Below are 27,874 nucleotides of genomic sequence, written 5' to 3'. Positions count from 1 at the left end.
ACCCCCCTTTTTTCTTTGTCTTTTCTACACTAATTGACATAATGGATAGAGCAGGCCTTTAAGCTAGGAGCATCTGGACTCAAGTCTCATTTTGTACACATTCTTGTTGAGTGTCCCTGGACAAATCACTTCTCAGTGCTCTAGGCAACTTCCTAAGAGTATCACTAGTGAGGGAAGATGCTGGACTACATTGATGGAAGGAGTTTTCCTTACCTGAGAGTTTTTATACCAATGACATCCCTATCTTTATTTCTATACATTTACACTTCACTTCTTCTTCTGCCCATTCCATTTTGTATCACCTCATGTGATTCTTCCTGTGTTTTTCTGAGTGCTCCATATTCATTGTTTTATTACCATGCAATACTTCCTTATATTAATACACTGTTCAGTCATTCTTTAATTGTTGGGCAGAGCTTGTCTTGAATTTGTTACTAGAAAGACAGAAGTCATTTGTTATGATGCTTTTGAGATGTGTCTCTTTGAAGGAATAATACCTAAGGAGGGATGGGCAGACTTTTAAATTAGTGAACATTGTTCTCAAAAATAGTTTCCATCTTCTGGACTCCTTCCAACAACATAAAAATTTGCCTTCTGCCCATTTGTTTTCTAGTGTTTCCAACCCTGCATCCACAGCCTTACTAACACAACATCAAGAAGCTTGAATAAATGCTTGTATGTTGAGGGAGGAAATATGACTTGGCATCTCCAATATTATCGTAGGAACACAAAGATAGCTAATCCATATATTTCAATTTTAATAGGACTAGGAAGGGAAATGAAAGAGAACTTCCTAGTACTATAATAGAAAGGAAAAGCATGTCTATTCCTCTCTTGATATATTTGGAATATGTTTTACCCAATATTTTGAAAATTTTTGATCATTAAAAAAGAAACGTATATTTGTTTTGCTTTTGCTACTTCTAAAGAAAATTGTTTTATAATGTGAACTAAAATTTCCACTTTATAAAATAAGGAATTTTACTTATTTCAGTATCTTATTTTTGAATAATGGGAACATTTCTGTTCTAGAAGAAGGTCTGCATGGAATTGTTAGCTGCACAGCTTGTGGACAGCAAGTGAACCATTTCCAGAAGGATTCAATTTATAGACACCCTACACTGAAAGTCCTGATTTGTAAGGTATGTATCTTACTTGAGAGTTATCTTTCAGGAAGAATGTTTCTAGAGTTTTGCATTTATATCCTAAATGTGAATCTTACTAGGGGACAGATCAGGGAATTGCTCTCTTGATATTTTAAAGGGAAGCTATTATACTTCTTTTGTCTACCTCATAGAGATGTTAAGGTAGAAATCATTTTGGGAATATTTTAATTATTTCTTTGTATCTATGATCTCATTAATATACCTATTTCCTTTTTTTTTTGGTGACATTCTCATTCTGTCCACCTTTTCAAAGGGTTTTATCATTTGGAGTAGTAAATGTGATTAATTATAAGATTCGGAGCCAGACAATGTGGAACATATATTACTTCATGTTTTATAAACCTTGCTGCTAAAAGAGAAGGCTTCATCATTTATGTTATGTGAATATTCTCACTATTGAAGATGGGATGCTGAATTTTACTTCATTCTGAATCCCTTATACTTCTTCATTTCCTCATTTATGTCACTATGTAATATATAATTGAATTTCATAATTTTTGGAACAAGTTTGTTGTAGTTAGACTATAAAAATTGTACTGTTTAATATTCTGAGAACTTTTAAGGCCCATCTATATCAGAGTCCAATTTTGTACAAAATATCTTTCTCAAAAGAATGATAAGGCATTTTTCTTGGTTGTAGCAAAATCTTTATTTCTTATAGATTAAATTTGTTTACTGATTTAAAGTTTGGAGGGAAAATATTGAATACGAAATAACTTTTTTGACTGAGGTTAAATTAGCTATTGAGTGTGGAACTCTCAGAGGTTTTTTTTGTTTAAGTAGAAACAGCTAACTAAGTTATATCTTCTTCGAAACTTGTGGTTTTACATCTTAATATAAAGAGTAGTAGTGTTTATTAAAAAACTGTCCCCTTTATATGGTTCAGTAAGATTAAAAGATTTTACACATTACGATTAGAATCCTAGAAATCAATTCGAATGGGATGTCAGAGGTCTTATGTTTTTTCCTCATGGCTTTTCTCATGAGGATACTGAAAGGCACCAACTTTGGATGACTGAAGAAGACCCAGACAGGGATAATGGCAGACTTATTATTAGAACTAATGTTTTTTATGTGTTATTTTTTTATTTCTGAACTTCATTATGAGAATATTTGCATTTATAGGTACATCTGTCAAGTGAATGGTTGTTCTTTCAGTTCTAATGTTGTGTTGAGGTGACCCTTAGTTTCTTGAAGACCTTGCCTGTTGAGCTTAAAATCTGGCAGGCTCTCTCATGCTGTGTGCTTGGGCCAAGTGACAGATTGTGTTTCTGCATTAACTTAGCTGTTTGTTGAGAATCCTCCCCAAGTTGTCTACAAGATGACTAATATTTTGGCCAGAATAGCTTGCTAAAACAACTTACTAAGTTATTGAGGGTCTACAATTCATATCAATGAGGAAAATACCCACAGTGAAGAAATTAAAACATACATGAAATACAGGATTATGAGAACTTTTACAAGTGGAATTCTCTTTGTTTTAGAACTGTAGATGAAGAAACTGAAACCCAGAGGGATTTGTATAGTATTAACACTAGTAAATGGAAGTACTTAAAACTCAAACCCCCAGATTCCTTTTTTAGTGTTTTTCATTATCACTGTCTTACTTAATACTTGACTCACTCTCATAATAACATTCTACTTCTTTTGATTGTACTTTAATTGTACCAGTGGTGTCCTAATTTGAATTGTTACCCAGTGAGAGTTTGATCTTCAGAAATCAATCAGGAAATGTGTTAGAATTTAACCAGGCAGCAAGTGGTACAGTTGATAGAGTGCTGGACCTGGAGTCAGGTCAACCCAAGTTCAAATCTGGTCTTAAAGACTTAGTAGCTTTGTGACCTTAGTCAGCCCACTTAACCTGATTCTGCTTGACTTTCTTGAACTGTAAAATGGGTGTGTTAACCACATCTACATGGAAGGGGTATAGTAAACATCACATGAGATATTTGTCTGGTACTTAGCACAGTGCCTGGCACAGTGAGCACTATATAAATGCTTGTTCCCTTCCCTTCCCCAGAAGGCTTTGACGTCCAGTTTTTATTCTTCATAGATCATCACTCTGTTCTTGTCCAGAAAGATTTTCCCCACCAGTAATCTGGTTTCTTCACCTTGTTGCATCAGTTCACAAAATCATGTCATCGCCCATATATCTTATGATATAAGTACTTCATCTTAGATAGGCAGCATTGAATAAGAAAGCAGTCTAAGTAATTAATCTGTCTTACATGTTGTTGCTCCTTACCTTAGATGGTGGCAGTTTAGCTTTTATTCTTCATATATTCTTCATGAATTATTTTGTCCTTTTTCATACCTAATGCCATTTTTCAAAAGCTGATTTGTTACCCTGTTAGCTTCCTGGAATGGAAGCAGACAGCTCTATGGGGTGTCCTGATGTTACAATACTTTACTGAAGAGATGTCCCTGATTCTTGGGTTTATTATTCAGTCACACTTAATTACAGACAGGAAGACAAACACAGCTGAGGCTTCCCCAACTATGTGGGAGCTTACCTGACAAGAAAGAGCTAGGACTGTGGTGGAGCTGGGGAGTTATGTCTCCAATACAGTCCTCTGTGGAGAAATTTGATGAGTGAAAATGTCACCTGAGCAGTCTGGGAGGGTCCTCCTAAGACGTTATTACTTCAGAGACCAATCTCCCATTCTTTAGCAGTTAAAATTAAGGTTAAGTGAGGCACAGAGCTCCAAACATAATCAATTTTTTATCGAGCATGAATTTATCAGTTAATAGGATCTCAGCTTCCCCAGCAAAGCTAAAGCCCTATATGAAGAGGACAGGACTCTTTTCATAGTTTTGGGGAGTACAGAAAACAGGAAGGCTGGCATCATAAATGGATGAAATTTGATTGTGTAGAAATTCAAAATGAGGGCTAGCAACAACCACCTCCTTTCCTCTTGTTACTAATAAATGTTCAGTATTTGATTGCAGCTAGATTTACAATGGCAGGGAGGACAAACAAACTTAAGTGGGTGACAAACCAGACTTCCTCGTAGAGTAGATTGTTGGTGTCTACCCTCCTATAAGGGAATCAGATTTCTATGACCCAAGAATAGAATAATGATTAATAAGAGAACTAATTTTCTGAATTTAACTCAAATGTCAGCTGAGTTCTGAACTATGACTTAAGGGACTTAAAGGACAAAATCAATGAATTGTAAATAGGATCAGTTCAGAAAAAAGGCAGAATCACTAATTTTTTTTTTTTTTTTTACCTATAACAGGTTACTACCAACTCACCTGCCTTCTATTTTTGTCATTGTTTCTGTACTGTTACTGGAGCTACAGATGAGTTCTGCATTAACCTTAACTTCATATTCTCCCATCTCCACTTGCTTAGTGAGATTTCTGTGTGGAAGAGAGAGGATTGGACTCACCTGAGCTTACTTGTGACATCAGACAGCACAAAAAGAGAGAGGTTCAAAGAAGCTCTAAGTTGGGAATGTAGTCTTTCAGTCACTGCACCGTAGTTAGTTTGAAGTTGCAAAGACAACTTGCTGTGCATATAACTCTGAGTTGGGAGTCTTGAAACAAATTTCCCAACTGTGGTTATCTCCTACTATGCAACCAAGTAGCTTTCATTTGGGCACTATGAAAGCAGAGCATATGTAGCATACTTAGGGCTTTATTTTGTGTGCATCTACCTCCTGATAACAAACAGCTTAGAGGCTCGTCTACCTCTCAAGACACAGAATGTCTATCTCTCATTATAATAAAATTTATTCTGGACATATCTGTTTCTATTTCACATTTTGTATTCTAACCATTTCTGGAGTATATTTTTCCATATATCCACATAAATGCTCTACTCACAATTTGGTGTAGAACAAGGAGCAAATAAGAAATAATACATGTAGACAGTTTTTGCGACTTTAATTTCAACTATTAATTACAGTTCCCTCTTTTGCAAAAAGTTTATGAAGTAGGGGGCAGCTGGGTAGCTCAGTGAATTGAGAGCCAGGCCTAGAGATCAGAGGTCCTAGGTTCAAATCCGGCCTCAGACGCTTCCCAGCTGTGTGACCCTGGGCAAGTCACTTGACCCCCATTGCCTACCCTTGCCACTCTTCCACCTATAAGTCAATACACAGAAGTTAAGGGTTTAAAACTAAAAAAAAAAAAAAAAAAGTTTATGAAGTACCTGGCTTGGAAAAGATTCAATTACCTATTCTTTTGTAGAAGTGCTGGAAACTAAAGAAATTGCAGTAGTAAAGGATCATAGTAACCTTGTTTTTGACAAAAGTAAAGATCCAAGTTTTTAGGATAAAAATTCACTATTTGGTAAGAATTTTTGGGAAAACTGGAAAGTAGCTAAGTGGAAACCATGTATAGAGCAGTGTCTAACATCATTTGACAAGAGAAGATCAAAATGGATACATGACCTACACATGACCTACCTCACTTTATGAGATATATGCTAATTGGAAGAACAGGGAACATATTACATATCAAATTTAGGGATAGGAGAGGAACTTATGAATAAACAAGAAATAGAGCATTTTTAGATGTAGAATGGATAATTTTATATCAAATTAAAAAGGTTTAGTAGAAAAAAAACAAATATAGCCAAGATTAGAAGGAAATCAGAAAATTGAGGGGAATTTTATGTCGACATTTTTTTTTGAGAATCTCATTTATAAAATATATAGAGAACTTTGTCAAATTTATAAGAATATGAGTCATTCCTCAATGAAGAAATGGTGAGAAGATAGGAACAGACAGTTTTTCGACGAAGAAATCAAAGCTATGTATACTCATAATGAAAAAATACTTTAAATCAGTGATGGGCAAACTTACAGCCAGCGGGCCAGATGTGGCCCCCTGAAATGTTCTATTTAGCCCTGCGACATTATTCTTAATCTGACGAATACAATGAGTAGGATACAAATACAATGAAACTTTGAAAGAGTTGCCTTAGAAACAGACCGACAGAGGAGCATTTCCTTTCCTTTGGCCCCCTCTTTAAAAAGTTTGCCTATCACTGCTCTAAATCATTACTGGTTAGAGAAAGGCAAATGAAAACAATTCTGACTTCTCATATCTCTCAAATTGGCTAAAATGATAAAAGTACAAAGTGACAGTTATTGGAGGGAATGTGGATAAATTGGGACTCTTAATACATTTGCTGTAACTTTGAACTGATCTAACCATTTTGGAGAATAATTTGGAATTATCTCCAGAGAGTTATAAAACTCTGCATACCCTGAGACCCAGCATTACCACCAGTGAGTCTGTTTCCCAAGGTGACCAGGGAATAAGGAAAAGAACCTCTCTGTTCTAAAATATTTATAGCAGCTCTCTTTGTGGTGGCAAAGAACTGGAAATTGAGAGGATGCTCATCAGTTTGGATAAACAAATTGAGGCATGATTGTGATGCAATGCTATTTCACCATAAGAAATGATGAACAAATTAATTTCAAAAACATGTGGAAAGACCTACAGAAATTTTGAAAAAGAAATAACTAGAACCAGGAGAACATTATATATAGCTACAGAAAGAAACTTAAAGTTGCTAAAAATGGATAAGGGAAAAAACCATTAGCTAGGGTTTTAATTAATTACTTTTGCTTTAAAAACATTTCAGCATCTATTGATAGATTTTTCTTAAGTGTTTTTAGTAAAATTGCTGCTAGTGTAGAATGATATAGAGGCTTTGATGATTATGGTTATCTTTGAGGAGTTTTTCTGTGTAAAGTACTTTACTAACCTTAATGTGCTGGTGAAATGTTTGCTAGTATTATATATAATATTCCACTATTATACTAGATTGGTTGACCATGGAGAATACACTTAACTTATCAGGATGATAAGTTATATGATAATGTTGATGAACTGCTAGTATCTCAATTAATAAAGGAAGCTTACATTTGAATGAAATATCTGTGGTGGTAGAGCTAAGATCACACCTTAGCAGAGAAAGCTTAAACCAGGTCAAGAATCCTTCCAAACCAGTCTTTTAAAAGCACCTCAAAATGACAGGAATCAAAAACCAACAGCAAGACATAGTGAGGGGGCTCTGCTGTTGAACACAACTTGAAAACTAAGCAGAGAGATTCCATTTTCATGAATAAGGGGGAACTGGAAGCAAAACTACACATAGAAGAATGCTGTACTACAGGCCCCCCAGGTTCTGAGCCTGGGCATAGAACAACATAGGGTTCCTAGGATCCTGTCTACACCACCAATAGAACACCCCCACATCCCATACCCATCACTTGAAGTCCCAGACCCTGGCACCAGCCCACAGTGGGACTTGGAAGTCTAGTGCTTGGCCCTTTCAGTCCTGCTCTTTGGTGAAGCCCTTAGCCCCAGGGCAAAATAGCTCAGAGTGCTGAGTCTTCCAAGTGATCAACAGAGTAGATAGAATCAGCAGCTTTCAGAACTCCCAGTCTACAGGCAAAAAAAGGCTGGGAAAATGAGCAAACAGTAAAAGAAACACCTAACCATAGAAAATTTCTATTGAGACCGAGATCAAGACCCAGAGTCAATTGGGGACAGTGAGATATAAGGAACCACATGCAAAACTTCAAAGAAGTGGAACAGCTGGGTGACTCAGTAAATTAAGAGCCAGGCCTAGAGACGGGAGGTCCTAGGTTCAAATCTGGTCTCAGATACTTCCCAGCTGTGTAACCCTGGGCAGGTCACTTAACCCCCATTGCCTAGCCCTTACCACTCTTCTGCCTTGGAATCCATACAAATTAATGATTCTAAGGTGGAAGATAAGGGTTTAAAAAAAAAAAAAAACTTCAAAGAAAAATGGAAACTGATCTCAGACACTGAAAGGAATTGAAAAATGAAATAAGACAGAAGGAAGAAAAATGGGGAAAAGAAATGAAAGTAATGCAAAAATAAAATAATAGTTTAAAAAGCAAAATTGAATGAAATCCCTGATTTGGACCCAAAACAACCCCCAAAACCAAAACCTATATTGTTAACCTAGAAATTTGACCAAATCCTTTTTATTTTTAAAATTAGTGCAGTATTTGTATTCAACATCAAGGCTAGAATGTTTTAATGGTTAGAGAGCTGACCTCTTGAGTCTGAAATACCTGTGACCATTGGTTTTGTGACCTTTGGTAATAATCAACTTAATGCTATTGGTAAGTGCATTCATAAGAGAAATTACTTTACTTGGAATTTCCCCCAAACTAATGAAATCACAGCTCTGTCCCTCACCCCCTGTTTTGGAAGCCTTGGCAGATTAGAACTTGCTCCAAGATATCGTTGAATTTGGATGTTAATAGCATTAGTAAATATATAGCATAGAAAGTACAACTCTTATTATTTTGCCTTTAAAAAAGTCTTTTACTTTATTAATAATATTTTATACGAAGCAGGTTCAAAATGTTTGGCCAATTGACTACAATTGTTAAAATGTATTCAAAATGTAATAAAATGCTCCAATTTTTTTTTTTTTTTTAGAATTGCTACAAATATTATATGAGTGATGATATTAGTCGTGATGCAGATGGAATGGATGAACAGTGTAGGTAGGTACATAAAGAAAACTAAAAAGTTATTTTACTTTATGCACTCTGAAAGGAAAGTGTTAATTATTCTTTTGGTAGATATTTGAGTGTATACTTAATTGCATTTTGGACTTTTAGTGGTAATTTTAATAGTAATTGATATTATAGTTTTCATATAGTATACAAGTCATTTAAAAAGTTTCATTCAGATATACTAAAATATGTAAAGTATTTCACAGCCTCTAATGTGTTATATAAAGTGTTATCCCCATAATGTAATCGTGATTATGTCTATGGTTACAAGCAAATCAGTCAATAGTATCAGATGCTACATAGAGAAGAAGAGTCTGACTGGGATAAATTGGCTTCTGAATGCTACTCATTTTTCACTGGTAAAATTAGAGTATATGGAAAATATGTGATCACTCCGACTTCACAGCCATGCCACCATTCAGGCAGTTTACTGGGTTCCAATTATCTGTTAAGTCAATTGTTCATGTTAGGGGTAGGGTAGGGCTGAGGCAGAGTAGTCTTTGTTGGGGTAATGAAAGGCATAATAAATAATACAGATTTGAAGATGGAATTACCTTTTTATTCTGAAATAGAGTCTTATTCTAAAATAACTCATTTCAAGAAAGAAAAAATAAAGTCCCGTTCCTTCTTCATTTCCTCCTCCCTTTACCCCTTTTCTTATGAACCTTGTGTATTAAGTTGCTAAATATAACTAATTGTAGGTAAGCTAAGTTGTTGTAGTCTTAGCACTAAATACCTTTCATAAGTTTAGATTGTTTTTAAAAATAGTGCAATTAGGAGTAACACTTTATTCTTTTTTTAAAATTCCAGGTGGTGTGCAGAAGGTGGAAACTTGATTTGTTGTGACTTCTGCCACAATGCTTTCTGCAAAAAATGCATTTTGCGCAACTTAGGTCGAAAGGAGTTATCTGCAATAATGGATGAAAACAACCAATGGTATTGCTACATTTGCCGCCCAGAGCCTTTGTTGGACTTAGTCACTGCATGTGATAGTGTATTTGAGAATTTAGAACAATTATTACAACAAAACAAAAAGAAGATAAAAGTTGAAAATGAAAAGAATAATAAATTATTTGAACACTCACACAAATTTTCTCCAAAGAAAAATGTTTCAAATTGTAATGGAGAAGAAAAGAAAGTGGATGATTCTCATTCTGGAAGTGTAACTTACTCTTTTACAGCACTAATGGTGCCAAAAGAAATTGTTAAAAAGACAAAAAAGCTGGTTGAGACCACTACAAGCATGAATGCAAGTTTCGCAAGATTTTTGAAACAGGCCTCTGAAAATTCAGAAATGAGCACAGTGGTAAAGTTACGTCAACTTAAAGCTTTTAAATCTGTGCTGAATGATATCAAGAAGGTTCATCATTCATTAGAAGAAGGAGTGAATATGGAGATTCGTGCTTTGGATACTTTAAACAAAGAGACTGTTACCATGGAGCATAAAGCTGATAGTCTTAAACCAGAAACTGAAGTTACAAAATTAGAAATATACTATGAGTCTAAAAAGAAGGACTTTTCAAAATGTGATACTAAATTTTCAATGAAGCGAGTTGGCAATGAAACAGTTGGTCAGAGTCTTCCAGTGGTGGGACAACCAGCAAATAAAAGTGCTGGTGCTGAAGATAAGAAATCTAATAGAAAGGAAGCTCGCTTTGAGCCTGCCAACACTTCTGAAGCCTTAGATATGGATATTGTTTCTGTTCCTTCTTCGGTCCCTGAAGATATTTTTGAGAATCCTGAAGCTGCTATGGAAGTTCAGGTTTCATCTGAACACCAACGGGATGGCAGTAATGCTGCAGAGCGAGATGTAGAGCATTCTGTAAAACCAAAAGACCACAAAGGAGGTACCAAATTCAAAATATCAGCTAAGGTAACAAAAGAATTGTATGTTAAACTCACTCCTGTTTCCCTTTCTGATTCTCCAGTAAAAGCTGCTGATTGTCAGGAGGCAACACAAGAAAAAGAAGAAAACAAAAGTTCTGGTGTTAATCCTAAGACAGAGAACCGTAGCTCTCAAAAGGAAAGAAGTTGTGATGATGATTTTGTTGAAAATGACATTCCATTAGTTTCAGAAGAAGCTGACCTTCGAAGATCCCCACGTGTAAAGACTACCCCTCTAAGGCGACAGACTGAAGCCAACCCTATCACATCCAATTCAGATGAAGAAAGTAATGATGTGTATAATGAAAAGCGTAAAAGAAAGTCATTAGTGCAGTCAGTAAAAAAGGATAAACGGACTTCTTCTGATAGTGCCATCGATAGTCCTAAACCTACTAAGGTGCCTAAATGTAAACCATTGGAGACCGTGGCTCCTAGTTCAGACTCTGAAGAAATTCCTGCAGTTCTCAAAGAAGTAGCTATGATGAGTCACAGTTCTTCTGATACTGAACAGAATGAAACAAATGAAAATGTTCCAAAGAAGTCTCTATATGATTTAAAGACTCAAACATCCAAAGGTGACAAAGGAAAGAGAAAAAGGAAAAACTCTACTTCTGGTTCTGAATTTGATACAAAGAAAGGCAAAGGAATTAAAAGCTTCACAGGATCTAAAAAGAAACGCCAAAGCCATTCAGAATCTTCCAATTATGATTCTGAATTAGAAAGAGAGATAAAGAATATGTGTAAAATTGGAGGTGCCAAACAATCCAAAAAAAGACATTCAAACAAAGAAGATGATGGTTCTTCTGAAGATGAAAAGCAAAATGCAAAAGGAATGGGCAAACAAAAGAAAAAAGGTGCAAAGACTCTAATGAATGAATCATCCGATGATGATGGAGAAGACAGACAAAAGAGTTCTTGCTTTTCAGAAGATACAGTTGATAAAGAAAACATGACCTCAGAACAAAGAGAACCAGTAACTAAGAAAGATGCAGCGACATCATCTGATGTTCACAAAACTTATGTGAAAGAAGAGGTTTGCTCTTCTCCTGAAACCTGTAAGGAAGCAGAAGCTATTGAACAAAGTCGTCATCTGAAAAGCAAACCTATGAGAAAGGAGAGTTCATTTGATGATGTTGCTGAAAAGTCCTCACAAAAAGAGGAGAGTGGGGACTCTTCTGAAGATGAGAAGAAACAGAAGAAAAGGAGAATTGAAACAAAAGAAAAGAAAACTTCAGAACTGAAAAAGTTTCCCAGTCAGGAAAACGAGGTGACATCATCTGATATTATTGAAAAGTCACTTGATAGAGAAGACAGTTCCCATTTGCCTGAAGATCTTGACCAAAGTAAGCAAGGTTCAGCTGAAGCAGAAAAGAAAAGTAAAAAGTTAAGAGAGAAAAGTTCTAAAAAGAAGGAAGAAGTATCTGATGATATTGAAAAGTTAACAGGGAAAGGAGAAAGTGGTGATTATTCTGAAAGTAAAAAAGGAGTATCTGGTAGGGAAAGGAAAAGGGAAAGCTTAGGGGAGAAAAGTTCAAAGACTGTTCAATATGGTTCATCTTCTGATGTTGAGAAGTGTCTCCCAAAAGAAGAGTGCTGTGATTCTTCTGATGAAAAGAGAAGGAAAAGGATAGAGTCTCGGGAAAGGAGAAATCTAAGTGCAAAAAGAAATATCAAGACAAAACAAAGTGGCTCATCATCTTCTGAAGCAGAGGAGTCACTTTCTGAGGATAGCAAACGAAAAAAGAAAACATCCCTGACAAAGAATAAGAAAAAAGAAACTGTAAAAGACAAAAAGAAGAAGTCCCCCAAAAGAAGTGGTAAAAAGCAACAAGAAATTATTAGTTCTTCTTCTGATGAATTGGGAGATGATGACCAGAATTCCACAGGCGAGGGGAGTGGTGACGAGCAGAAAATTAAGCCAGTGACAGAAGACGTAACATTGCCTTCAAATGTTCATTCTTCAGGTGTGGAATAGATTTTAAAACATTCCTTACAATTTATGCACTTTTTATTAAAGTAAATTATAATAATAGAGTAGATATGATAGGTTAATGTAATTGGTCTGAGAGAAGAATTTTTTTTCTTTACATTTAGGAATACTTTTAGATATGGTATGGGTTTTTTTTTTTGCTATACAAAAGGTATTTGTGACATTGCTATCTGTCACAGAATCAGGTGTGTTGAAAAGAAACACTTATAGTTCCTTTCTGTTCTTTTTAATGCCTGAAGTGAATGAATAGGAGCTCCTTGAGGGTAGGGACCCTTTAGTTTTTCCTTTTGTGTTTTCAGTCCCAGAGCTTTTTTTGTACATAGTACAGGTACTCAATGATTGCTTTTTTTTTTTTTTTTTTTTTTTGGTGGAGATCCTGGGACCAAATGACTGCTTTTTGAACGAATCAAGTAGATCAAGGCTTTCAGAAATTTTTAGTGAAAACCAGGTAACACCTGAGACCTTTTTGGCAGGTGATTATGTCATGGAGATGAATGTGGAAATTTTAACTTTTGACTGACACTTTTTAAGTAGAGAAGTTCAACTTGGCATACTTTGAAATACTGCAAAATAATTTGGCTTAACTGCATTGATATCTGTTTAGAATTCATCATCAATTTGCTAATGATTCAAACAGGTATTTCTGCCTTTTAAAAACAGAACATGGAAACAGCAAAATTATTAGGAAGTCCTTAAAGTCCTTTATTTTCTAAGCCCGTGATGGGCAAACTTTTTAAAGAGGGGGCCAAAGGAAAGGAAATGCTCATCTGTCAGTCTGTTTCTAAGGCAACTCTTTCGAAGTTTCATTGTATTGTATCCTACTTATTGTATTTGTCAGATTAGGAATAATGTCTTGAGGCGGTATAGAATATTTCAGGGGGCCCGCATCTGGCCCATCACTGCTCTAAATAGATTGATAGATAGACCTTTATGTCTAATTGAGGTCTGGAGTATTCTTTGTTGGTATGGTTATACTTATTAAGCTATCAGGCTATTGATTTCAGTTTTAAGGCATTGTGTAATTAAGAAATTGTATACATACTAGTTATTCTCTTTTGGGCTTTTTGAAGTTTTTATTTCTCATGCTATTGGATATCACACATAATTGAAATGTGATATCACATAATTTTTCCTTGTTATTTTAATGATTTCATATTGGATATTATTTTTTCAAATATCTAATCTGATTTCACATATATTGGTTTGAATATCAACTAAAATTATAGTTCTTTTCTCTTAGAAACTCTTGTAGCCAAAACTTGAAATTCAAAAATAATTCTCTTGCATTTTGTGCTTCTAAATTGATGGCTGTTTAGCTTGACTTAATTCTTTTGACATCTACTTAAATGTTTCTTTTTTCATAAAGAGCAATTTTTTAGGAAATGGTATCGAACTACATAAAAAGCTATTGCCGCCAATTAGTTCCTCATTTGAGATAATTGTTACTAAGACTTCAAAGGCCATAAGAGAACTAAATAATGTTGATTGGGTTGAAGGGTATTAAGGATGACTTGGGTTATTCAAAGGGCAACTAATAATGAAGATGCTTAATTTAATCTTGTTTTGGTTTTATATTTCCATTTCATATATTAGATCCTTTAACTTGGCATATAATTAGTTTTCTTTCTTATATTAGATCCCTTAATTTGGCATAGAATTAGGTTTCTACTCATATTTGCAGCCACTGTTTTAGAATTGTTAAATATTTCGTGGCAAAACTTTGGTTGTATTTTTCCTAATTCACCACTTTGTGCTAGCACTTGTATATTAGTGAGTTATCTTGATCTGTCATCTATCTTGAGGTCTTCAAGGCTATTCTATTACATTGTGTTTCCACTGACAAATAGACTTGGGATCATGAGACTCACATTGAAAATAATCTAGGGCATACTATAATAATAAGAAATGTTTATTAAATACTTAATATATGAACATTTATTTACTGAGTGCTTGTCATGTGTAAAACAATGCTACTTAGATATTTGGGATTCAGCAGCAACAATTAAATACTTCTTACCCTCTAGAATATATACCAAAAAATACACAAACAGCAATGAAATAATTCTTGTCCTCAAAAACCTATACTGAAAATTAAACTGTATTCGACTCAGAAGGGACCTTTAAGGACATCTTGCCCATTCCCATTTTCCTGATGAGGAGACAGAGGCCCAGAAACATTAAATATCTTGTCAAAGGTGATATAGGTGAACAGGTGCTAAAGTGGACTTTAGCTGTTAAAAATTAACTTATCACTCTTCATTTTTCTCGCCTTGCCAAAGCAAATTTTTAAATATGTGCCATCCCAAAGTATCATTCACACCATTACTTTGAGACATGTTCTCCACCGAAGGAGGAGTTTCAGCATTTTGTATTCTTATAATGAAATAATAGTACAGTCCTGAAAGAGAAGGAGAGGTGTATATTTAGGTGATTGGTAGGCACAATATGCCTGTCAAAAATATCAGACTTGTGATTAGAACATTTTATTAACAAATACTATATATATTGAGCGGTGGGTACATTTCCCTACCTAAATATAGCATGCTTTCGCCAATGAACACATTTCTCCATGATTTCTTCTAGTGCCTAATTTTTTCATAGGATTTTGTAGCAGGGTCATGCTCTCTAGAAACAACAAAATAGGACAGGCTTAGTCTTGGTTCCACAAAATTATAGATATAGATATAGATATACATACACACACACACACACACACATATATATATATATATATATATATATACTCACATACATATATACGTATATATGTGTGTGTGTGTATATGTATATATATGTATATATTATTTTTCTTTTTTAGGAAAGAGAGAACACTAACAATGAGGAGTGGATTAAGACTGATTTCCAGGTTATCTTATTTTCAGCTGATTGAATTTTAATTGTAAATAGAATAGATATCCTCTATCATTAATTGTTCTTGAAGTCATAATTTGTGGATATGCTGCCCTTTGGGCCATAGTACTTTTCAGACTTCGGTAAGGTTTCTAGGACCTTGTGCTTTGCTGAAAAAAATTTAGAGAATCTGGGGTAATTTCCATACCATAAATAGAACTTGATTATGCATGTTTTTTAAAGTAAACTTGACAATAATTGCTGCTGTACAGGTTGGGATACTAAAAGAGGAAATGACAGTTTGATGTTTAAGTAAGAGGTAACAGAATAATAAGAAATGTAAGAACTATGTAGAAAAACACAAGAAACTAAAACTATGTCCTGGATGCCTCAACAACCTCAGTAGTCCCTCAGATGGAGCATATGACAGTTGAATAATTGGTAGGCCTCTTATTGACCTTTAGGCACCAGGGAAAGTTCAGTTATTATGTTCATTGTATTCTGAGGAGTTTTTTAAAAAGTAGGAAGTAAAATTATATAAAATATTTTGGGGGAGAAATCTCCTCAAAATGATTAAGATTTTCAGTCCTTATAGAGGGTGTAAATTTCTGTTTGCCAGAAAATTTGTAGAACGCTTCTGGGATGAGCTAGTTCAATAGCTTGATTTCACAGAGGACTTACTTATATGATATATGATATCTCCCCCCCCCCCTTTTTTTTTTTGACAATAAAAGAGACAACTTGTATATGTGTAAAGGTCATGTGGCATTATTAATGGGATAGAAGCAGTCTTGCATCTGTCTAAAAAAAAAAAAGGCTGAGTTAAATATTGGGTCTTTTTGCCTTGTTATGTAACTTATATTGCCCATGGGTTTTCTTATAATTATAAAAGTTCTCACTCTTTTTAAAGGTGATGAAGCTGACAGACGAGATCCTGTCAATGTGGATGATGATGAAGATGAAGATGATCCTGAGAATAGGTATGATTCCACCTCTAAGGACAGTAAAAAGATTATAACACACCCTAGGCGTGGGCCCAAGCAAGAGGAACGGAGCAGCAAGCAGGCAGTCAAAACCAGGACTGCCTTCCTGGTAAAGACACGCTCACAATCTTCATGCAAGCTTCAAAGCGAGGCCTACACAAGGCCAACACTCAGAAACAGAAAGAAAAAAATAAGTATTTAGAAGTGTTAACACACCTTGCATGGGGGTGTTATAAATGCACGGTAGCACTTACACCTTTCTGTTCCCATGTATAATCTGATATTTGACTGAGAATTACTTAATCCTTGTAGTTAGTCGATGTCCATGATAACTGTGAATCACAAGGCCCTAAATAGGTGCCATCGTACTCATTTGTCATTAATCTCTGCTCTATACCTGCTGTCAGTTCTGGTGGTGCTATTTTTTAAAAGCTTTAGCTTTTAAAGACCAAAAAGGCACAAATTTATAAGATAGGAATACTTTGAAGCTAAATTTCAATTCATATACAGATATATTACCTCAGTTTGTTTAGTTGGTTACTATTTTTAAAGGTCTTTAGTTAAATTGTAGTTCATCTGGCACAAACTTGTAATTTCTGTAATCCATGTTTATTTATGACATGAAGCCCTTGCATACAGAAAAAATTGGCATACAAATGTAATTTTTGCAGTTTTGCAAGTCTTGAGATGATTTCTTTTCCTTAACATTTGTTCCCCCTTCATGTGTTTCAGCAAAGCTAACTAATTGTTGTCAGCAAAAAATAAAAATAAAAAATGCAAATACATAGCAAGAGAGGCAAAAAGTGTGATATAGTGGAAGGAGCAGAATCCAGAGACCTTTTCTGGCTTAAATAGGTTTCCTCTATTCTGAGTCTTAGTTTCTCATCTGGAAAATGAAGGGATTTATCTACATACTACTTTCTTAATATCCCTTCCAGTTCTAAATTGGTACTTTTTGTGTTAACCATATTAAAAGTGTAGTACAGTTTAAATTTAGTTTTTAGTAAGGTAGACTTTCATGTTTTAAGGAGATGAGAAAAGCATATCCAGTTTTTCATAGCATATTTGTTGTAAGAAACTGACATTTTGCAGTTAGTAAATGTGAGGCCAACTTTTCTTAGAGATGTACTTTACATTTACCAATTCCATCTTTTTTGCTTCAAAATTTTACTAATTTTAGCATAGAGCACAGTCTCCATTCTATAAAATAGTAGGTAGTTTTCTTATTAAAACAAATAAATACTTTTATTTTGCACCTTAAATAGTGATTATTCAGCATCAAATGCTGCTAAGCCTTTTTTTTTTTAATTAAATATGTAAACATACATCCTGCTATTTTTCAGTTGGGGGAAAACAAATTAATTCAGGGATTTTGCAGTATAGGATTTCAGTCACAAAATTAAGGCCATTGAAATTGCTTTATTTCTTTTCCACTGTAATGTTTACTGCTTCTCATTTTCTAGGAGAGCACAACTACAAAGTCTTACCATCCATCAACATTTTAGAAAACTCATACCGTACAAACATGTATGGGTATCTGCATATATGCATACCTTCTGAGATAAACACACACTTTTAAACATGCAGACTTTCCCCCTCATTTAACTTTAATTTCTCTAATTTTACAATTAGTCACAAAGTCAATTTTCCTTGAGGTGCTTGTTTTAAATTTGTATTCTAATCATGTTGAGCTTTATCTTACTTTTTGTACTTGAAAAACTTTTAAAGTGCTCTGATTCTCCCCAACCCCATCCCTTCTGTAATTGACAAGTGCTTTACTGAGAAAGATCTACCACTGCATGTCAGATAGTGCTTAATGGAAAATGCAACTGTTTGGGTTTTTTTAAAACCAAAATTGAATATTTTGTTATGTTTTTGGTTATGCAATCTATCTATACGTTAACTTAAACTGTTCTCATATGGTAGTCAAGAAGCTTCTTGATTTACACCACGCCAAAGAGGGCACCCTGTGCCTAACCAGTGTTTTGTTTGTACTGTGGGTACGTGAGTACCAAAACTGCACACTTCTACTGTAGACTTTGTGTTTAGGCACATCTGCATATGTACTGAATGATTATAAACATTTGTTTTGCAGCTCTTAATTGAATTTTAAAAATATATATTTTCCAGTTTGCTATTTTGAGTGAGTCATTACATGAGACAGTGCTGTATGCTTTTCTTTATTTGCTGTATTTATTTTTTTTATTATTTCTGCTTCTGCTTTTTTAGCCATATTGTACTATGTTTCAAGTGTTTATGTTTATTTAGAGGTAAATAGTGTATTAATGCAGAATGCCTAAGTATTTGTTGGATACAATAAATTTTTGTAAAACATTTTTCTTGTTTAAGCATTTAATTTAAGTTTTAATGGCTCATTTAAGGGTTGAATTATGATAATGAGATATTGTATAGTTTGTAGATCAAGAATTTTGCTAGGTCACTCTTTTATGAAATCAGATGAACTTTTGTCAAACTTTTTCACAGCATCGTGTAGTAGAAGGAATGTTGGACTAGGAATCATGAGACCTGGGATTCCAGTCCCATTATAAAGTGTTTGAACTAGATTATCTTCAAAGTCCCTTTCAGCTCTAATAGGTTACTTCTTGCAATTGAAAATGTATTTGGGGGTAACTAGGCGGCTCAGTGGATTGAGAGTCAGGTCCAGAGACGGGAGGTTCTGGGTTCAAGTCTGGTGTCAGACACTTCCTTGCTATGTGACCCTGGGCAAGTCATTTGACCCCCATTGCCTTAAAAAAAAGAAAAGAAATGAGAAAATATATTTGAATTCTTTATTAATATTATTTTTCTAGATGTATAAAAATTCCAACTTTAAAAGAGCGATTTCCAATGGCTTCAAGATATTTAACAAAACAACACATTAGTCAAACTCAGAATTTATTAATATGATAAATTTTAAATTAAAAATATATTTTTGTTAGATTGCATTAATAGGAACAGTTAATTTTTCAGTGAATCATAACATTTACTCACTTTAAATGTGCACAACTGAAATGTCTGGAGAAGAAATGTATAGTGATATCCTCACCTAAGGCTACGAGTTTAGTATTCTCCATTTTACTTATTTGAAAGTACAGCAGATTTGTTCAGTTGGATCTAACTAGAGAATAGTGATTAAAGCCACATCATTGCACTGATTATGCTTTTACTCCATTGAAAAAAGCCAATACTATGAACATTTCATTCCATATTTTAAATTAGTTTGATGTTTATTTAGCTATTTTTATTCCTGTTTTAAGTTTTTTATTGGAAGTACTCATGTTCCTCTTTTAGTGAGAAAGCTTTCCTGTTTTTTTTAATATGAACCAAGAATGCCAAATATGATCAAAATTTATTTTTTATAGCCAAAATTCACTCATTCCAATTCAACTCAATTAAAGAGAATTTAAATCCCTACTTTACCTTTTCCTCTTGTGAACTGTGCTTTACTGGGTTGTTTCTCTTTTTTATATGTTAGAATTTATCAACAAACATTCTGAAGAAATTCTGAAAAATGTTTTACACAAATCATTTGTTATTTTTTAATTGTAATATTGTATGTATTGGGCTTTATTTTTTAAAGTTACTGAGTATATTACAAGCCAGGTTTTTTTTTTTTAATGAAATAAAATTGGGTACTCCTAAGGAAATTTTTAAAAAATATTTTTCTACTTAATGTCATTAAGAGGATAAATCTGATCACAGTATCTCTGAGGCAGCAGGTGATTAGAAACTTTTATTGAATCCAGAACTCTATAGAAATTGATAAAAGAAATTGCTCAGAGTTAAAGAGTTGATGGCTATCTTGGGAGTTGCCTTGAGTCTTCTGAATTCTCAATGAGTGCTCTGTGAAACACACTCCTTTCTAGCCAGAAAACAGGAAATTGCTTGTTTTGTGATATTAGCTGTAGTTGTGTTTTGTTTTTAAATTTGGTAGCGGTTTTCATATTTGGGGATAAGAAAGGGCTTCTGATGATGGTCCTATACTCAGTGGCCCCAGTAGTACTTTATGAAGACATTGGATTCTTCTGGAATTGTTCATTTTAATGAAGCTATTTTGCTAACTTTGCATCTGCTTTTTATAAACATTAAAAATGTGAGTAAATATTTGGATCCTCTACCAGGTACTCATTCTTTATACACTTTATATTACAGTCATTTATGAAGAGTACTAATGTTTTTCCCTTCATGAAAATCTTCATGGTAGTAGTCCTAGTCATTTTAATCTATCAAATCTACCTTGTCTCTCTGTTTAATATAGTTGGGGAAATTGATCCCTCTTTCCCACAGATATTGTCTTTATGTACTTCTCTCTGAGGAAGATTTTTGAGTATGTGGCCTTTTTTTGAGTGATAGAATCAGGATTTCTTAATATAAGCTCTCAGTCAGATTCAGGTAAGTATCTGGTTAACTATAGTCAAACTCAGGAGGTCCCAATCAATAGATGGTTTCTAGCACAGTGCCTAGCACATAGTAGGCACTTAAGGAATGATGATTACTTGATCTCAACTTTCCTTTGCTACATTTTTCTTCTTGGACCAGGAAGATAGCTGGTAACTATTCCTTTTCTGATTGACTCAGACTTATCACTGTTGGCATTGTCCTTCCTCCTCTACTTAGCTCAGTGTTTTCAGGAAATTTTAACAGTTTAGAAATTTCTGGTATAATAAAATTATATATCATTCTGATGGAAGATTGCATGCATCCCTTTTTTGAGATATTATATCAAATATAAGGAATACTGAGTACAACTTAATAGCTGCTTGTTACCTGAAAATAAAAGATCCTTTCATTTTGAATATGATTAATTCCTTTTTTCCACTCAAAATTTTTTGTCTTACACATTTGATAATTGAATAATAATTCCTAGTGTCCTTTCCAAAGAGGGATAAGGAAAACACAATTAAAAATTTTCTTGATTATTATATATAATATTGCAAAGCAATCAGTTTTTTCTAAATAGTTTCAAATGATGATTTATCAAATTAAATTTAATCAGAGATCTTTTTTTATTGACTTCAGAGGGAAAAACAAATCCATTAACTTTGTTTTTAAAAGAAAATTGATAAATGTTTTAGAACACTTGTAAGGCAAATGTTCCCAAACCAGGATGCCTTTCTGTAGTTTCAAGCCTTGGATTTCTAACGCTTAAGAAACAACTGTGTATAAGCCATATATGGTATTGGTTATTGTCATTGAATCTATTAGTAATTGATTTTGCAAAGTCTATCATAGATTTCTGACAGGAAGTATGCATTTTTTAATATATTAAATTCAATGTACCAATAATGTTAAAATAATTATCCAGCCATGAAGTTAGATGAACACTTCACTTAACATGACAGAGAATGGAATTGGCAATATGGGCCACAAACATTCTTAGTTGTTTTGATTTCTAAGTGGTTCCATGGAATCTTTGTCAATTCCCCCCGGATCAGTTATCTTTTTACAGGTGACTCCCAGGTTTCTGTAGTTAGCTCTTTTTTTTTTTTGTGAGTTCCAGTTCCATATCACCATCTGTCTTTGAATATTTCCAGCCAGATGTTCCACAGCCATCTCAAACTCAACATATCCAGAATAAATTTTCTTCCCCCACCCTTCCTTCCCCACAACACACACACTTCTTCCTAACCTCCTGTTTCTCTTGACAGTACCATCATCTTTCCCGTAACTTAAAGTTCTCAAGATTAGTTATCTTAAACTTTTTACTCTTCTTTACATCATTTATCAGATTATTTTACATGTATTGTAAGTTCTACCTTGTCAACATTCATTTACTGTTCGATTACTTTTTAATAACTTTAATTGAGGCTCCCATCACCTTTTGTCTCCCAATTGGATTTCCTCCTTCCAGTGACTCTTGTTGCCAATCCATCCTTCACACAGATACCAAAATAATATTCCTAAAGTACAAATTTCATTGTGATGCTCTCTAACACATTAAATTTCAATTGCTTCCTATAAACTGTAGGATCAAATTCAAACTCCTCTGTTTGGTCATTATCTCCCTTAAAAACCTGGGTCCAGTCAAACTTTCCAGACTTATTAGTATCCTCCATGCATGTTGTGGTTTAGTCAAACTTGCCTTCTTAGGTGTGCCTGATTCATCACATTCTGTCTCCAATCCTTTTGGTTTCATCCATTGTATCCCTTTTTCCTGGAATGTGCTTTCTCATCCCCTCTGCTGCCTCAAATCCCTGGTTACATCCAGTGCTCAGTTCAAGCTTTCTTAAGTAAACCTTTCCAGATTTTCTTTCCCCTTGTCTGTCCTCCTACTGCTAGTGTCTTCCTCCTGAAATTCCTCCATATTTTTTTTGTGTACGTATTTATGTATACATGCCTCCCCAGATAGAATGTAAGCTCCTTGGAGGCAGATATTTCATTCCTTTCTTTATATCCCCAGTACCTAGCACAGTATCCAGCACATAATAGGCATTTTCTAAATGCTTGTTCATTGAATTTACACTCTCCTGTTTGAAAGGTATGTGAAGATAGCTATGGTTTTGCAGATTTATTTTTCCTAATGCTAGTGTTTTGACTTAGGTACTTGTAGCATATACCATAATATACATAATAAATGTATTTTTAGGTTCCATATGCTTTTTGATATTAAATAATATAGTCAAGATTATTGTAACTTTCAAGGCAAAAATTTTGTATTTTAGCTAAAGTTTCTATGGAATGTTTGGGATGTGAAATTATGTAAAGAAGTCTTTTAAAAATTCTCAATAATTATGAATTTTAAAGTTAAATTGCCCAATCTTCCAAAAATGTCATTCCTACTTATTTATTTCACTTCACTCATGTTCTAAGTGCCCCTTTAAGTAAGTGGATTTTAGACTTAGCTAATGCTAGCTAATTTACCGATTTAGAACTGACACTCGGGTTTAAATGTTGTAAATTTTTTTAACATATCTTTTTATTTTCCAAAGTTTCAAATTAAGCCTGAGCTGCTTTACTTCTAAATCATATTGTTCCTAGTGAACTGGTTTCACATCCTTAACTATTTCTTAGACTATAGCAAATCCATCCATCTCTGTCTTCTGGACAAGACACTAGTTGGTTGGTAGTATGATATGGTGGAATAAGCCAAGACTGGGAGTTAAAAGTACTTTTCCAAATCTGAATTCTGCCACTACTGACCTAAATATATTACTTCCCGTCTCTGGGATGCAGTTTATTCCTCTGTCAAGGGAATTGGACTAGATGATCTATAAGATCCTCATTAGCCCATGACATTTTGTGACACTCAGACTTGACTTTTTCATCTAAAGTTAACAAGGGGCAAATGTTAAGCCTTTCTTTTGATTTTCTGCCAGTATGAAAATTGTTAACATTTTAGATTCTTAGTGATTCATCCTACCCTATAGTTCTTTTTTGTTTAATTGTCCTATTAGTTGTTTTAAGTGTTTTACAGCAAGCATCCTCATTCATTTTCTGGACTGAATCAAAATCTCTTTTGCTATCCTTCCTGTCTTTTCCTTATTGCTTGTTTTCTTTTTGTTTGCCTCTTCACATTCTAGCTGTTCTTCATGTACTTTTTCAATTCACTTCATGTTTATTTTTTGAGCAAAGGACTGTTGTCTTGTCCTCCCCACCCCCTTTTTATTTTATTTTATTTTATTTTATTTTATTTATTTATTTATTTATTTATTTTATTTTATTTTGCTTTCTTCCTTTCTCCTTTCCACGCTTGCAGAAAATAGAGTAATGGCTCCATCTCTTCTGAATTTCTAAGTTAAGCTGTCACAAAAATGGAAGCCTATTCCTTTAATGTCTGTGATAGAATTGTAACTGATTCAGATGGTACAGTTCACCTAGAATATAATCTTGAACAGTGAAATTCCAGTAATAGTATGTGGTCTTCTTGGTGACTTTCCAGAAATTTCCTTTAAAGCCTCAAGAAAAGACACTTGAAATAGAATCTACCAGGAATCCGTTGCGTGGATCCGACTGTGAGCTCTCAAATTGATACTTTACCATCCTCTTGACTAATTCTTAAATGATGATGATTACCTAAAATTTCTGGCTTAGGATGCCAGAGCTAAGGAGGCCAAATAAACCTTTAGGCATATATATCATAGCAGGCTTTCTAGTGAGATATGACTTGCTATGCCATGAATAGCATCTTTTTTATATTGATGATCATTCTAAAGGCCTTCTGGTTTTCCAAATAAAATTCCATCTTCATAAGATGTGCCAATTAAGCTCTGTTTTTGTAGCAAGTGGCTTGCCCTAATGGACAGTGGCACTTTGGCACTTTCCTACTCCTTGATATTTTGGATTCAGTCTTTCAGTGCTTTTGCCAATCATTTCATTTATTCTTTAGGACATCGTGTATTGATAGTTTTCTGACTGACAATCATATATTTAGAGCTGTAGGAAACTTCAAGGGTCATCTATGCCAAACCTCTAATGTTACAGATCAGGAAACTGAGGCCCAGGGAGCTTGAAAGATGTGCCCAGATAAAACAATGAATAACTTTTAGTGGTGATAATTGAATTTGGAGTCTCTTGACTCTAGGATCAGTGTTCTTTATTTAGATCAGTGATGGGCAAACGTTTTAAAGAGGGGGCCAAAGGAAAGGAAATGCTCATCTGTCAGTCTGTTTCTAAGGCAACTCTTTCCAAGTTTCATTGTATTGTATCCTACTCATTGTATTCGTCAGATTAGGAATAATGTTGGGCTGCCAGATAGAACATTTCAGGGGGCCACATCTGGCCTGCAAGCCGTAGTTTGCCCATCACTGATTTAGATGGTTTCCTTCTCATCATAAGTTATTTTAATGAAAGCAAGCTCATATAAGCCAGATAAATCTGAAGAATCTTCATTCCTATTTACATACATATATAAGGAGGAATGTGATCTTCTTCTGAAGCACATTAGTTCTGTATAGATATATATTAAGTTGTNCCTTTAATGTCTGTGATAGAATTGTAACTGATTCAGATGGTACAGTTCACCTAGAATATAATCTTGAACAGTGAAATTCCAGTAATAGTATGTGGTCTTCTTGGTGACTTTCCAGAAATTTCCTTTAAAGCCTCAAGAAAAGACACTTGAAATAGAATCTACCAGGAATCCGTTGCGTGGATCCGACTGTGAGCTCTCAAATTGATACTTTACCATCCTCTTGACTAATTCTTAAATGATGATGATTACCTAAAATTTCTGGCTTAGGATGCCAGAGCTAAGGAGGCCAAATAAACCTTTAGGCATATATATCATAGCAGGCTTTCTAGTGAGATATGACTTGCTATGCCATGAATAGCATCTTTTTTATATTGATGATCATTCTAAAGGCCTTCTGGTTTTCCAAATAAAATTCCATCTTCATAAGATGTGCCAATTAAGCTCTGTTTTTGTAGCAAGTGGCTTGCCCTAATGGACAGTGGCACTTTGGCACTTTCCTACTCCTTGATATTTTGGATTCAGTCTTTCAGTGCTTTTGCCAATCATTTCATTTATTCTTTAGGACATCGTGTATTGATAGTTTTCTGACTGACAATCATATATTTAGAGCTGTAGGAAACTTCAAGGGTCATCTATGCCAAACCTCTAATGTTACAGATCAGGAAACTGAGGCCCAGGGAGCTTGAAAGATGTGCCCAGATAAAACAATGAATAACTTTTAGTGGTGATAATTGAATTTGGAGTCTCTTGACTCTAGGATCAGTGTTCTTTATTTAGATCAGTGATGGGCAAACGTTTTAAAGAGGGGGCCAAAGGAAAGGAAATGCTCATCTGTCAGTCTGTTTCTAAGGCAACTCTTTCCAAGTTTCATTGTATTGTATCCTACTCATTGTATTCGTCAGATTAGGAATAATGTTGGGCTGCCAGATAGAACATTTCAGGGGGCCACATCTGGCCTGCAAGCCGTAGTTTGCCCATCACTGATTTAGATGGTTTCCTTCTCATCATAAGTTATTTTAATGAAAGCAAGCTCATATAAGCCAGATAAATCTGAAGAATCTTCATTCCTATTTACATACATATATAAGGAGGAATGTGATCTTCTTCTGAAGCACATTAGTTCTGTATAGATATATATTAAGTTGTTCTCAAAAGCTACTCAGATCAAGCTTCCATTATTTTGGATATTGATATAGTTATCCTGTAACTAAATACTTTATGATGTTTCCTTGTTGTTATTAAATTGAAAATAGAAGATAAGTAAGTTTAGTATTTTGATATATCATAATTTTTCATCTTAGGAAGCCAATTTTTAAGAGGAGAATATATATTCTGGCTATTAGAATTAACTATCAAATAGAGCCAATACGAATTGGAAATATTTTTCCTTCCGATTTCGGGGGCCAGAGTGAGGAGGAATATGGAAACTTCTCAAAGAGGAAAGATGCTTCATAGGGCCACCTGAGTATTTCTATTTCTTGTCTCATTCTACCCAGCCTAGATCAGGAAAGCAACCCTCAGCAAGGTAAAGTCACAGGTAAGCATAGGATTAGCTTTAGCTATTAGTGATGGTCTGTTTTTGAAAACATTCAATGTTAGCCTATCTTTTTTTTACGGATTATAAATAGGTATTGAGATAAACAACTCTTCTTTCAATACCAAGAATACTGAAACAAAACTTGGTGTTCAGTGTCAAAAAACTGGTGCCTCAACATCCTCCTACCCTTCAGTATATGCTACTTCTGTGGTGTTATGAAAGCATGCTGTTTAACTTGGATAAAGGTCAGAAACCTAGGCCCAACAAAGATTTCATAATACCCTTTTCAATTTTCAGTTGTGCATTAGCTCCAGTTGCTGGTGCTTCTTGGTCTACTTTAGACTGTAATGGAATCATCCTACCATTATATCTTCTTATGAGATAGACCCTGTGTTACTTTGGAACTTGTGCAAATGACATAGTGTGATGTCTTGGAAGTTGTTTGATTTTCTGTTATGTGCAGTTGTGTGGAAACATTTGGCTTATACCAAAATAATGTGATAACTTCATTTACTGGCATTTGCTACTTTACCCGCTATAGAATTATATTGCTTTAAGAATATAGTTCTTGTATTTCTTGAGACTTTGGTGGCTTGAGGATTTTTTTTGCCATTTACATTCTTCAAATCTTTGGAATTTTTAGTCAAAATGGGAATCTATGCCACTAAGTTTTAATAAAAAGCCAAAATGCTACTTCCTGCCTTAAGAACCTTAAGAGTTCTTATAATATAGGTGTGAAAGTATCTCTTGTCCACTTTCTGCTTTATGATTCTTAAATTTGGCTTGTTTAGTGTATTTATGGTTGTTAAAGCAGTGAAGTTTCGGTGCTGATTACTTTTAGGTATCAAAGGTTCTGAGATATATCCCTTCTGATTTGTTTTGGTCTTGCCTTGTGACTTGATTGGTGTTAGGAAATGGGTGTGGAAACTTGTTGACCAATACCCTTCTGTAACTCAGAGCCTTAAATGATTTGCTGGAGGCTCTCATAGCCTAGTGAGCTGACTTGCTTGTTTTATCACCAGCACCTAGAATAGTG

General features: G+C 34.4%; 1 protein-coding gene across 1 annotated transcript in view; it reads left to right on the top strand.

Annotated features, from left to right (window-relative positions):
- Positions 1 to 27,874, top strand: part of ATRX (ATRX chromatin remodeler) — a 178,779-nt gene that overhangs the window by 51,676 nt on the left and 99,229 nt on the right. The window contains exons 7-10 of the mRNA XM_044682802.1: positions 1,033 to 1,142; positions 8,604 to 8,671; positions 9,494 to 12,531; positions 16,318 to 16,387. Coding sequence (XP_044538737.1) covers positions 1,033 to 1,142; positions 8,604 to 8,671; positions 9,494 to 12,531; positions 16,318 to 16,387 — 3,286 coding nt within the window. The remainder of the gene's footprint in view (positions 1 to 1,032; positions 1,143 to 8,603; positions 8,672 to 9,493; positions 12,532 to 16,317; positions 16,388 to 27,874) is intronic.

Source organism: Gracilinanus agilis, chromosome X (assembly GCF_016433145.1).
Source record: "Gracilinanus agilis isolate LMUSP501 chromosome X, AgileGrace, whole genome shotgun sequence".
In the NCBI taxonomy this organism is placed as follows: domain Eukaryota; kingdom Metazoa; phylum Chordata; class Mammalia; order Didelphimorphia; family Didelphidae; genus Gracilinanus; species Gracilinanus agilis.
Note: the sequence above shows the minus strand (reverse complement) of the source record. Positions and strands in the feature narration are given on the sequence as shown.